Source organism: Pteropus alecto, unplaced genomic scaffold, assembly GCF_000325575.1.
Source record: "Pteropus alecto unplaced genomic scaffold, ASM32557v1 scaffold45, whole genome shotgun sequence".
NCBI lineage: Eukaryota > Metazoa > Chordata > Mammalia > Chiroptera > Pteropodidae > Pteropus > Pteropus alecto.
The window spans coordinates 23,626,076-23,639,309 of NW_006442491.1; the positions used below are offsets into that span (position 1 = coordinate 23,626,076).

The following is a 13,234-nucleotide window of genomic DNA, read 5'->3' on the forward strand; positions in this document are numbered from 1 at the left end:
GATAATGCTTATCCTACCCCAATGGGACTGTAGCATAAATCATTTAAAGAGCCTTGTGCTGCCACTAGGCTGCTTCCTACCCCACCCTACCCCTCAGCTGGGCGGTGGTCTGTACAGGTGGACCGCGAGGCTCACCTTCTTGCAGAAGTGGTATAGGTGGAGCAGAGTCTCCAGGTCTGTGCGTTGCCGCTCAGCGGCCATGTAGAAGTGGGTCAGCTTCGCCTGGAAGGCCCGCTGCGTGGAGGCAAAGGCTGCCAACTCTGGGAACTCTGTTCCCCCTGCCTCGCCGGCCCCGCCGACTGCAGCTCCCAGATGGGCCGCCTGCTTGGACAGCGCCAGGCCTCGACGGTACTGGGCCTGAGCGAGGAAGGAGGGGTGTCCACTCAGCTCCCACCTTGGCTGAGGTCTCCCTCAGAGTCAGGAACTTCCCACAGCCCCACCGCTGAGTTATGAGACTTCCTGAGCCTCAGTTTCGTCATCTACACGAGGGGGTCGAGGCCTTTGCCTCGCTGGGACTCTGCTTCTGGAAAACTTCCCTGACCCCAAAGTCTTTGTGTTCCCCACAGTTCTCTCTTTCTGTTTCCCCGTTGGTCCTCCGCCTCCATCCCCCATGGCCTTCAGAGTTCTGTGAGGAATTCTGAGACGAGTCGTCTTTGAACGTGGCGGCCCCTGAACGCTTGCTGAAGGAGACAGCGTCTAAGCTGAACCCTTTATGATGCGAGCCGGTCTCCTCACTGTCTCTGGAAGTCCCCTTGCGCCTTCCCACCCCCACGCCGTGGCCCCAGCAGTGCCGCCCTCTCTACTGCCCTCTCCATCTGCTCCGATCCTGCTCCTCTGTTCTAGGAACGCACTGCAGCCTGAAGAAAGAAGTCCTCGAACTCAGCGTGGGCTTTCTCCACCGTCTCCAAGCTTCCGTCTTTGGGGGTCAGCGCTTGTAGGCACCGGCTTCCTTCCTGCTCCATCCAGTTGCTGACCTGGGGCAGGGGAGGGAGGCTCGGACATGAGGGCCTGTTGGGTAGATGTCCCTTGGCCCACTCCTCGACTTCCTCGGAGGCTGAGGTCTTCCTGCCCTCAGTCACTCAGTGGCAGGGACGGAAACCCTCCCATTTTGGGGGAGGAAGAGAGACAGCGTGGGGAGGGGAAGTGCATGGTCATATTCTTTACATATCCCAAGGGGAGAGGGTTTGGGGATGGAACTCCAGAGGGCATCTGGTCTGGCCTGCGCCCTGCACATAGCAGGCCCCCAGGGCACACTTGTCTGAATGAAGTCACAGGGCAGCAAATTTCAGCTCATTCTAACCACTCAGTGCTGCCCGGTCATAAAAGGGACAGTCTCGCGAGTGATGAGCTTCCTGTCCCTGACTGCCCTCTGCAGAGGAAAGTGCATGGGCCCGCTATGAGCTCACCACGTGAACTGGGCAAGGTGTTTTTCCTTTCTGGGCCTCAGTGAGGGACAGCGGGGGTAACATGGTTCTCGATCCCATGAACAGAAGCCTCCTTCTTATTCTGGGGTGTCTTAAAGAGCATATATTCACTCACTTTATTCCTGCAAAGCCCAGTGTGAATTATCCTCCCATTTAACAGAGGGGGAAACCAAGGCACTGAATAGTAAATAATTTGTCTAGGGTCACGCTGCTGATAAGGGCCAGAGGCAGGATTGGAACACAAGCCGTCCAGCTGCAGAGTTCACTGTGCTCCACAGCCCCACGCCTGGAGGGACGCATTGTTTTAGGCATCAGCAGTCGGTTGAAGAGCCAGGTGTAGGCTCCAAGATCAGACCCCCAGGTGTGCAACCATGGGCAGGTGACATATGTCTCCCAGCCTCGGTTCCCTCATCTGCGAGTGAGAGAAATCCTAGCATCGTCCCCACATCACTGGTAAGTGATGAGGTTGGGAGAAGATGATGTGCACAAAGGCTCTGGCCCAGGGCTTGGCCCAGGGTGTTTAGTAAGCGCAGCTTTGGGGGTTCGATCTTCATCCATTAAGAACTTACTGAGTGTCACGTCATGTGCCATGTCCCAAGGATGCCCACTTAACTCTCGGAGAATGGCCAACCTGTGTCCTTACACTAGAACAAGTTCCTGGCCAGGCCTGGAGCAGGGCCTGCCCTGTGGAGGTGGCCAGGCAGAAGTCCCCCACATGCCCCGGGCCAGCCTTCCCTCTCACCTGGTGGATGGCAGCTTCAAGGCGGCCCAGGCGGACACAGAGCTCCAACCTTCCCAGGAGGTGGTTGGATGTGGTGACCAGGACATGCAGCTGCTCATCCACAAGGCTATAGAGGGCGGTGGCTTCAGCCAGATGGCTCCTGGGAGGTAGAGGAGAGTGGGTGGGGACCAGGACGCACCCACCCCCAGCACTCCTGCCTGGCATAGGTCTGCCCCTTCAAACCCCCAGCAGTCCTGGGTATTCTAGCTGCTGACTTGCTGTGTGAGCTTGGGCAAGTCCCTACACCTCTCTGGGCCTCAACCTTGGCCTTCCATGGGACTGAGAGAACCAGGGGACACAGCAGGGAACCAAATGAACACCCCCTTACCTAGATGGGCATGCACTGAGCAGATCCCGGTTCAAATCCTAGCCCTGCTACCTGCTAGTAGTGAGATCTTGTGCAAATTTTGCAACCTTTCTGTGCCTCCATCTATCTATCTATCTATCTATTTATTTATTTATTTATTTATTTATTTATTTATTTACCTCCCACTTCACAGAGTGCTTGCAAAAATTAAATGATCTAACGTCTTGGTTCTCAAACCCAGTTGCACATTAGAACATGCTCTGGGAGCTTTGAAGATCTCGATGTCCAGGCCACCCCCAGGCTGACTGAGTCAAGTCTGAGTGCAGCCTGGACATCGGTGCTTTCTTAAGCTCCTCAGGAAGCTCCAGGGGCAGCCGGGGCTGGGAACCAATCAATCCTCATGCAGTCTGACCACTTAACATAGGGCCCGGCACACGGTATTGGCGCTTGTTATTTCTACGGCAGTGATAGTGAGCAGCCGTAACAACCCCTCCACCACCACGTCCACTTTACAGATGGGAAAACTGAAATCCAGAGAGAGGAACTGACTCTCAAGCATGGCAGTCTGAATTGGAACCCAGCCAGTGGCTGCACGTAATTTTTTTTTTTAAATTTAGGTCAAAGCCAGCAAGACATAAATGAAGGGTTGTAAATAGGATCCAAGCATCGTAACACTTGGGTGAAAGGAGGAATCCCCGGGCTTTTCCGACACCCTTCAAATCCCACTGCATCCTTCTCTGCCCCGGGAAGGGGTCTTACTTCAGAAGGAAAAGGAAAAAGAGCAGATAGAAGGAAAGCCTGCTTGCTTGGGGGGAGCATGGCTCTGGGCCTCCCCATCTGACTGCCGTTCCCCACAGGTCACTGCCCCTCCAGGTGAGGCCCCAGGGTACATGAACAGGATGGAAAATGCCAGCCTGCCCGGTGGAGGGAGGGAATAAGGGGCAGTAGGCCGGAGCTACAGACCCATCTGCAGAACAAGCTTGGAGACTCACATGGGACCACAGCGCTCCCTGGTGGAGCTGCCAGAGGCCAACGGCCAATGGTCTGGAGGGGCCACCAGTGAGTGAGTGGACAAGAGAGGCCTGGCACCCAGGTGGAACGACATGCTGGGAATGACAGTGCCAGCCCCGCCAAGGTGTGAGGGGCAGAGAAATGACTCTACACCTGGCACCACTGCTGCCCGGTGCTCACATTGACATGATTCTGTGGGCACGGCTCAGGGTGGTGTGTTCCAGATTCTGGGCCAGGCTGCCTGGCTCAAGTCTCGGCCCCACCGCATCCCAGCTGTGTGACCCTGGGCTAGGCACTTAACCTCTCTCTGAGCCTCGGGCTCCTCCACTGTAAAATGAAGATTTTGCTAGGATCCACCTCATGGGTGAGAATTAAACATTTGTAAAGCCCTTAAAACAATGTTGTGCTCATACCATGTGCTATTTAAGCTTTGGTTAAATAAACAAATAGTCCTTAGATGCCTTTGCAAACTTTGGAACTGTGTTTGTTTTGTCAGAGATAAAATATTTCCAATTACCAACTGATTTAATTCCTATATTATTTCTTCTGTGACTCTGAAACCCCCTGACAGGCTGTGAGGTTCTTCCAGCCAGACTCAGCTTGGTGTCTGGGTCAGAGAAAGTGCTTGGTCCGTGAGGGTCTCAATTCTCACTCTCCCTTTACAAACTTCCAGGGCTCCCCGCACCCAGATCACACTTGACTCCCCCAGTTTGGTATTCAGGGTCTTACAGAAATGGGCAGGTCTGTCCTCCAATACCCTCCCCAGCCTGAAGAAGGTGGGGGCTGAAGGAGGGCAGCAGAGAACGGACAGGCCTAGCCGAGGATATGAACCCTGCAAACATCCGCATCCCGGGCATCTGTGGGGCCCGCTCTATGTGTCTCTAGCTCCGAGCTCCCAGGCCAGCAGACAGGGTGGAGGCGAGAGGGGAAAAGCCTGGGTGTCCATACCTGACATCCGGGTTGAAGTCCAGCCTGCTGGCCTCCTGCTGCAGCCTGGCCAGGGTGGCTCCGCCTTCCCGCTGGAGGCCCAGCAGGCCTGGGTCCCTCAGCACAGCTTCCATCAGCAACTTGGACTTGTTCAGACACCTGGAGGCCTCCTTCCAGTGTAGGGAGGTGGCCTGAGACCCAATCCCCACTCTCCCTCTATAATCTTCCAGGGCTCCCCACACCCATATCGCACTTGACTCCCTCAGTTTGGCATTTAAGGCCCTACAGAAGGTCTATCTTTCTTATCTCTAAAGCATCTCCTCAAGCCACTCCTCTCATTGCCATGGCAACCTCACTGGTCCAAGTGCCATCATCTCTTGCAGGGACACCTATCTCCACCTTTTCATTGGTCTTCCTGCTGCACTCGGGCTCCCCCTGCAGTCTGTTCCCTATATGGAAACTGAAAGAAGCTCAAAATGTAAATTTGATCAACCCCCTCTCCCCCTTAAAACTCTCCAGCGGCTTCCCTGCCCTCTTAGAATGAAATCCCAACCCAAATCCTCCTTGATACAGCTTCTGCTGGATCCAGATGATCCTCTTTATCCTCAGCCTCCATCCCCACCCCAACTCACTCTGTTTCACACTGGCCTCTATGCTATTCCCGAACGCATCAAGCATAATCCCACCTCAGGGCCTTTGCACGTGCTTGCCCTTCAGCTGGAGCCCAATCCCCCTCCTATTCCTATGCTAGCTCCTTCTCATCCCTTAGGCTTCAATTTAAATACCATCTCTTCAGGGAGACCCTTCCTCCTTCCCCATTATTCTCAATCTTACTTTCATGGCATTCGGCACAATTTGTAACTGCATGTCCATTTCTTCATTTGATTTTTTAACAACTACCTCTACCACTGTGCTGTGAACCCCACAAGGGCAGGGACAAGTCAGTTTGCCCCAGGCTGTGTCTCTGGGTGCACATAGCGAGTGCCTAATAAATATGTCAAATGAATGAGTGAAAAACAGGGATGATCATGCCCACCCTGGCTGTCTCCTTCATTGAGCCCTTGGTCCATGGAATCTGGGGGGATGTGGCTTTCCCACCCCATGCTCTTGGCTCACCTGTGGCCCTCCAGGGGGGTCACCCTTCTCAAATTCCTTGATGAAAGCCTGCAGGAGGGAAGAGGCCCGGCGGAGGTCGGCAAGGAAAGGGTCTGACTTCTGCAGGATGGAAGGCCAGAGTGGGGGTGTCAGCCTGGACCACCGAGGAGGGCACCTCCCCCACCCAGGAGGACGCAGGGGGAGCATTAGGTGGTGGCTCTCAAATGTTAGCTGCATCAGAATCACCCAGAGAGCTGCTTAATATCCAGACTGCTGAGCCCTACTCCTGTGTTTCTGACTTAGTTCCTCTGAGGTGGGGCCTGAGAATGTACATTCGTAACAAGTTCCCAGGTGATGCTGACACTGCGGGTCCAAGAACCACAGCTTGAGAACCACTGGTGCTGGGAACGAGAGAGGGAAAAGAAAGACAGGCCTGAGCTATCTCCAAGCCAGTGGGGATACCTTGGGGGAGGAGCAGAAAGGGGGACTCAGAGGGTGGCGGTGAGGGAACATCCTCTGCTGGGTCCCACTTCAGCCCAGCTCCACCACTTACTTGCTGTGAGGCCTTGGGCAAGTTACTTAACCTCTCTGTGCCTCTGCTTCTTCCTCGGTAAAATGGATCACAGTAGTTCCTACCTTATAGGGTTGTGGAAGGATTAAATGGGTTCGTTGGTACAAGGCACTTAGAATAGCACCCAGCGCATAGTGTTAGCCATTACTGTTGCCGGTTTTATATGCTGGATCTATAGGTAAGATTTCATTTAAAGGGAAAAGTTTATAACAAAAATGTTAATTGGAGGCCTCTGGAGAAGGGAACTGGGGGTCTGGGAGCAAGTAGGAAAGGAGACATTTCAGTATATACCCTTTTATACCATTTGAGTTTTGAACATACTGCCTATTTTAAAACAGATATGATTTTTGAAAATAAGACCACCATGTTATAGGCTGTCAGTACAGTGATTCCCAATAGGGAGTGATTTTGCCCCTCCCCCCACCAGGATATTGGTAAGGTCTGGAAACACTGGAAACATTTTAGTTGTCATAATTTGTGTGGTGGGCAAAGGCCAGGCATGACGCAAATCGTGCTACAATGCACAAGACAGCTCTCAAACAGAAAGGAAGGGTCTGGCCCAAAATGTGAATGGTGCTGAGGACAAGCAGCCCTGGTCTAGAGAAAGCCCGGGGGGCAAGGGCACTGGTGGGCATGGTTCCAGGGCGGTTTAAGCCAATAATCCGTGCTGTTGCTTGAGCCACTCCGTCCTGTGTGTTCTCACGTGTTAAACTGGGCATGAGATGCCCCCTCGCAGGCTGTGGGAAGGAGGGACTGAGAAGACACAGGAAAGGAGCCCAGCGCTGGCAGTTTCCTTATTTCCTCCCTCTTACAAGAGGGAGCACGTCTGCCTCCGCCACCAGACCTTGAGCTCCTGAGGTGTGGGGGTCCACAGAGCAGATGTCTGTACATTTATTTTCAGTTAACATAGACACAGCTCTTAGCACGTGCCAGGCAGTCTTCTAAGCAATTTACCCACATTACTTCAATTACTGCTTACGATAGCCCCCTGAGTGGATACTATTTTTACCCCTTCATTTTATAAATGAGGAAAAAGACTCAGAGAAGATATATAACTTACCCAAGGCCACACAGAAGAGATGGGATTGGAACCCAGGCAGTCAGGCCCCAGAGCCTGAGCTCTCAATTGCTTCACTCTGCACCCTCATTATAAACGTTTGTCGAATGACTGGTATTGAACCTTATGGCGTGGACGGATCCATGGGGCGGGAGAGGGAATGAGGGTACGGGGTAAAGGCTATGACGGTAGACACCTGGAAGAATTGCACCCACTCGCTGTGGCAGTAGGGAAAAGGGCCTTCCAGGGCTGCGGGCAGCTGGCCGGGATCCACGTGGTGGCTGAGAGTCTTCAAAGAGGTCAGCACCTCAACCTGCAGACAAAACAAGCAAGTCAGGAGAACCAGGGAATTCGGTGTGGGAACAGATGTTGCAGAAGGTCCTGCCCGTGATCGCAGCCCCAGGACTACCCCGCCTCCTACAGGTAAGTCTGGCCCCGGCTTTCGGAGTTGCTTTCTTGGCAATGGATCTTCCCTGCGAATTCTGAAAATTCAAAATTTAGAACCAGCCCCTGGGTAAGGATGGCAAATAAACAGCCTAGCCTATGCCCAAGGCAGACATCATTAATCAATCACAGCACTCGATCCCCTGATCCCCTGAGCTTCACTCTGTACCAGCCCAGCTCTCCAGGCAGTCGCACAGATTGGTTGAAGCTGGCCCTTGTCGATTACAACTTCTTTGTAACCCTTATACTGTTCTCTGATGACTCACCAAGGTGCTGTCTCCTCCTTGAGGCTGTTAAGAAAGGTCATCAAATCCTAACAGTATCCCCTAAGAGAGTGGTCCCCAACCTTTTTGGCACCAGGAACTGGTGCTCCTATGAGAATCTAATGCCTGATGATCTGAGGTGACTCTGAGGCAGTCATGCTAGCGCTAAGGAGCGGCTGCAAATACAGATGAAGCTTTGCTTGCTTGCCTGCCGCTCATCTCCTGCTGTGTGGCCCAGATCCTCACAGACCACAGACCGGGACTGGTCTACGGCTCGGGGAATGGGAACCCCTGCCCTAAGCCATGGAGGAGAGATTAGGTGACTGCTTCTCCCAGTCAGTGAAATTTGAGGTTTATGCTACAAACAGCTCCAGATGTCTAAGCTTGGGATCCGGTGGGGCCCACTAATTATCCCTGGTACTCAAAGTGTGGTTCACAGACCAGCAGTATCAGCATCACCTAGGAGCATGTTAGGATGGAATCCTAAGCTCCATCCAGAACAAATTAATTAGAATCTGCGCTTTGATGAGATCCCCACGTGACTTGTAGGTACACTAAAGCTTGAAAAGCACATCTCTAGGTCATATACACTAAAGCCTGAAAAGCACATCTCTAGGTCACATGCCTCGTCACTAACCAGGAGGAAGAAGGAGGCCTTTAAAATCATTTCCTGGTGCCCACATTCATGATTATTGTACACGGCATTAATTAAAGGGAGCTGCCGGGCTCCTTTCTGCAAAGTCCCAAGTCAACTCTGCATCTGAATTGGAGATGCTGAGAGAAACTAGGGAGAGAAATACAGGAAGGTCAGGTAGAAAAGGCACCTCTGCCTCCTGCTTGCTGTGTGGCCTCGAGTCTCAGTTTCCCCACCTGAAAAACAAGGAGGGAGGGGTTGACTAGATGAAGCTTTTCAGACAGGTTGCATGTCACGTGCAGCTCTCAGTCACGTGGTGGTGTCTATCAGGCATTGATAGGATTGCCAGAGAGAAATAATTCTGTGGCTGATTTGGCAATGCCTGCCATGGGGACAAGGCCAACGAGTCATAGCATCTGGGCCTTGTATTTCCTGACCAACACTACACTATTTCAGAGCCTCTCCTAGATCGTGACTTGTGTACTTCTTCACCCCAGCTCAGCAAAAGCCCAACATCTTCTCTCCACCTTGGCCGGCGCTGCCTCCTTCTCACCTGAACGTCAGGTAATGTCTCCAGTGGGATAGCAGTCTCCTTCTCCCCCAGGAAGAGCATGGCACGGATGGAGGTTGGGTCCAGAGCCTGTCAGAGAAAACCATATCAGAGCTGCTCTGCTCAGGCCTTTGCTGTGCCTCTGAGCCTCCCCACTAAGGCGCCAGCAAATGGGCCACGGGGACAAGGCAGGGGGTTCCCAAGGCTGGGACCTTTGTATGGTATATTTGGAGGGTAAAACATTGGCTCTCAAGAGAGAAGCAGGTCCAAGCCATGCGGCAAATTTCCTAGATGACCCGCCGCCTCTGGGCCTATAGATTTCCCCATCTATATAGTGAAGAGGAGAGGTGAGCATATACTGGGCCTAGATGACCCGCCGCCTCTGGGCCTATAGATTTCCCCATCTATATAGTGAAGAGGAGAGGTGAGCATATACTGAACTTCAATTTGCTCTGCTGCCCATACCAGCTAGTTAGGAATCTCTTCCTTCCCCTGTTCTCAGTTCATGAGGGTCATGTGACCTAAGTCTAAGCCAGTCAGTGTGTCACATTCCCCTGAACCAATTGGGGCTAAGGAGACACAAAGAAACTTTTGCTGGGACCTCTGCGGAAAGAATCTCTCATTCTTTCTTACTGGACTTGAATGAAAGACCATGTGCAGTTAGAGCCAGACTGCCACCAAAAGGGGGGCCTGGCTGAGAAAGAGGGTCACCCTCCCAGGAGAATGGGGCCGTAAATGGAGAGAGAAGAACTAGATCTTGGTGACAATATTTGAGCCCCCCAATCAAGCCTTACTCAAAGTTGGCTTCAACTCCTGGACTGTCAAGTCACATTAACTTTGTCTTTAAGCCTGTTTGGGCTGGGGTTTCTGCTAGCTGCAGCTACGAGACCCCGCCTGGGAGCCCTGGACCCAGCTCTGAGCTCCCCGGGTTTCACGAATATCAGAAGGCCTCTGTTGCTCCCAAGACTGGTTAGGCTGATGCTCTCCACCTCCTACTCACCTGGATGGCCTGCAGGGCACTGACCAGCCCAGGGTGTGGAGGCTGCTTCCTGGCATCGATCACAACCGCCAGCCCCTTTGTTTTATCTTCTGGCCTGTGGGTGGTAAACAGAATTGACAGTCTTGCTGGATGGACCAGGCTTTCCAGCGGAAAGGACCTAGTGGAAGGCAAGGAAAACTGGCTGCTGGAAGCCTTGATTATTTCGTGGACTCTTCATCCTATAAGACCAAAATCCAATGTCCCTCCCTCAAAGAAGCCCTCCATGATTCTTCTGCAGAACCAATTGCTCCCTCTTCAGTGCTCCCACAGTACTTTGCACAGCCCTCTCTTACACCCTAACAATTATAAACTATAAGCCACTCTCCCAGTTGCAGTGGGTGAGTCACTCAGCATTCACCCACCCCTTTTGTGCGGACAGAACTCTCATTTTGTTCAAGAATCCCACTTCTTCCATATTACCATGGCCCCCTCACCCCCAGGGGCTAGTTTATGATTGGTTGAGACCAACAGGGACCCAATTCCTCTGATTGGCTTAGATAGGGGTCATGTGACATTTCTGGCCAATGAGATGTGAAGGAAAGTTTGGTGGGGGACTTCTGGAAAAGACAGTCTGTCTTTATAAAGTTCTTACAAAGAGCTGTAAGGCAGAGACATAGAATGATAAATTGCCTTGTCAGATAAGACATTTCGAATTGGAATTTGTTAATTGAAACCAAAACACCTTCACTGGTTCACTGCGCACTTTTCAGTGATTACCTTAGGATTTCCCAAACTGGCCAGTTGTCAGAACTTGTTAAAATACTGATCCCTCACCCTCACCTCCACCCCATAACTGTCCCCCGCCCCCCATACACACACATCTGGCTGGCAGGTAAGGTGTGGGGCCAGGGAGTCTATGTGCTTTCAACTGCCCTCGGCCATTCTGACGATCAAGCAGGTTGGGAAAATAACCCCAACTGTCTTCAAACCTCACAACTAGTCAGTTCACAGACGAAAGCAGAGGTGGCCAGCATGAGGGTGGAGTTGTGGCCCTGCTGTCCTATCTGGTCACCTGGGTAAGTTCTTTCATCTCTCTGGGAGTCCATTTCCCATCTGCAAGTGGGGATAATACTCGTGCCAGCCTCCTGGCACTGTGGTGAGGACCAATCAATTCATTACTGTAAAGCACTCAGTAAGAGGGATATAAATGTTTGCTATTATTACTATTCTCCAAGAGGAAACTGAGGCACAGAGTGGCAATGTAGCTGTGAGAGGAGGCTCTCAGAAGTGACACCAGGTCTCTAACTTCATGTCCCACACCTCGCCTGCCACTGGCTATGCCCATGCTAGGAGAATGGTTTGTTACACGCCTGCCTCCACCACCAGCCTGGAGGCCCCTAAAGCACAGGACCCAATGTGAGGAGAATCTGGGTCTCTAGAATGTCCCAGTACGAAGCTGGGCCCAGAGCAGGTGCCAGCAATTCTGGTTCAAAGCAGGAGGCAAGCCCAGCACACAGGAACCTCATGCACACCACACTCCATGGTTTATGCTGCACTTCACACCCATCTCTTGTGACCACAGTTGGATCTAAGAGCCCACCTGGTAATCCCCCTTTAGTCAGGTGAACCTCAGAGAAGGGAAGTTACCACCCAAGGTCACACAGCAAGTCAGTGAGATTCCAGCATTTTGTCTATCACGCTGGCCACTTCTCAGCACAGAAAAGGGGGTCCCATCTCCCTGTCAGGCCAGAAAAACCACTCAGCCTTGGAAAAGAGGAATAACAATTACTGGCCAGCAGGTGGCAGTGATGGCTCCAATGGGATGAGTTACGTGGAGAAGGTTCCAAAGGGTTCCATCAGTCCCTCCTCCCTCTAACCCCAGCAGCAGGATCTCTAGGTTGGAGTGGGGTCTATAACCATAGTCTCAAGCAAAAACCACTTCTGAGACCACTCTGGCTGGGGCTGGGACTCAGAGGAAAAGATGGTGCCTCTTCTCCAGCCAATCCAACAGGAAGTCTGAATGGGGGTGGGGGTGGGGGTGTTAGAAATCAGCCTGGGTCACTCATTATTCATTCACTCACTCATTTACCCTTCTTTTGTTCAACAAATATTTATGATTCAGATGCCAGCTCAATTGTCACCTCCTCAGGGAAGCCTCCCATGATGTCCCAATTGGAATTAGTATCCCCGCCCTTCTCACTCTACAACGTGGTTCTCAAAAGGTGGTCTGCATTCCAGCAGCATCAGTATCACCTGGAAACTTGCTAGACATGCAAATTCTCAGGTCCCACCCCAGACCTACTGAATCAGAAACTCTGGGGGTGAGGCCCGGATCTATTTTAAGAGCCCTTCAGGAGAGTCTGATGCATGCTAAAGTTTGAGAACCCTGTTTTCATCACCACACTAACAACCCCTTAGAATTGCTTGTCCACGGTTTGTTTCTTGCACACCATCTGTGTCCCTCACCAGCCTGAAAACCCCCAGTGGTGGGGACTGAGCATGTCCTGCTCTCCCTCCAGCGTCTGGCTTGGGACTGGCTCTGGGGACAGATAATTGGATGGAAGGATACAGTGTCACTTCACTTGGTGCCTGGTCCTGGGCTCAGAGGTCAGAGGGGATGGAGTGGCCAGCTGGCCCAGCTTCTTACCTGGGGACAGTGCACAGGTAGGAGAGCAACTTGGTGACCTCTGAGACCGTGCACCACGGTGCTTCCCAGGCCTCCTGGGTGGTCGACACCAGAAGCAGCGGCCGCCCCACCTTGTCCCGACCTCCTGGAGGAGAGGGAACACACGTGCACAGTGAGAACTTTGGTAGCACTCTCTGTCCAAGAAACCTGCTCTGTGGCTTCCGGGCCTCTGCCTGAAATGCCCTTTCTCTCCTCCCTCTGTGAACGCTGAACTCTTATTCATCCATCCTCCAAGATCCCACTGAAAATCCACTTCCACAGAAAGTCATCCCTGAATCCCTCTATGCAGAGGTGTGGCCTTGGCCTCCTCAGGACCTGTCTGTCCTGGACACCCTAGGCAGTAAAGTTCATGGAATGAGCTTTGGGGTCACGCAGATACCTGTTCTCCCACAGCCCCCTGTATGGCCACAATTTTTTTACACTGAGTTGTCATAACCTGTTGAATTTTCTCTGCCACTAGAATGTAGACTTCCTGATAACAGGGAATACATCAGACTTGTTTCCT

The 13,234-nt window shown here is 52.4% G+C and overlaps 1 protein-coding gene across 2 annotated transcripts in view; it reads right to left on the reverse strand.

The window, feature by feature from the left end:
* The window catches only part of KIAA1755 (KIAA1755 ortholog), a 24,548-nt gene that overhangs the window by 4,668 nt on the left and 6,646 nt on the right, over positions 1–13,234 (reverse strand). For both annotated transcript variants that reach the window (XM_025040032.1, XM_025040033.1), the window contains exons 4-12: positions 12,691–12,814; positions 10,065–10,158; positions 9,068–9,154; positions 7,370–7,486; positions 5,567–5,665; positions 4,472–4,620; positions 2,167–2,305; positions 852–974; positions 136–357 (exon numbers count right to left, since the gene is read on the reverse strand). In XM_025040032.1, coding sequence (XP_024895800.1) covers positions 136–357; positions 852–974; positions 2,167–2,305; positions 4,472–4,620; positions 5,567–5,665; positions 7,370–7,486; positions 9,068–9,154; positions 10,065–10,158; positions 12,691–12,814 — 1,154 coding nt within the window. The remainder of the gene's footprint in view (positions 1–135; positions 358–851; positions 975–2,166; positions 2,306–4,471; positions 4,621–5,566; positions 5,666–7,369; positions 7,487–9,067; positions 9,155–10,064; positions 10,159–12,690; positions 12,815–13,234) is intronic.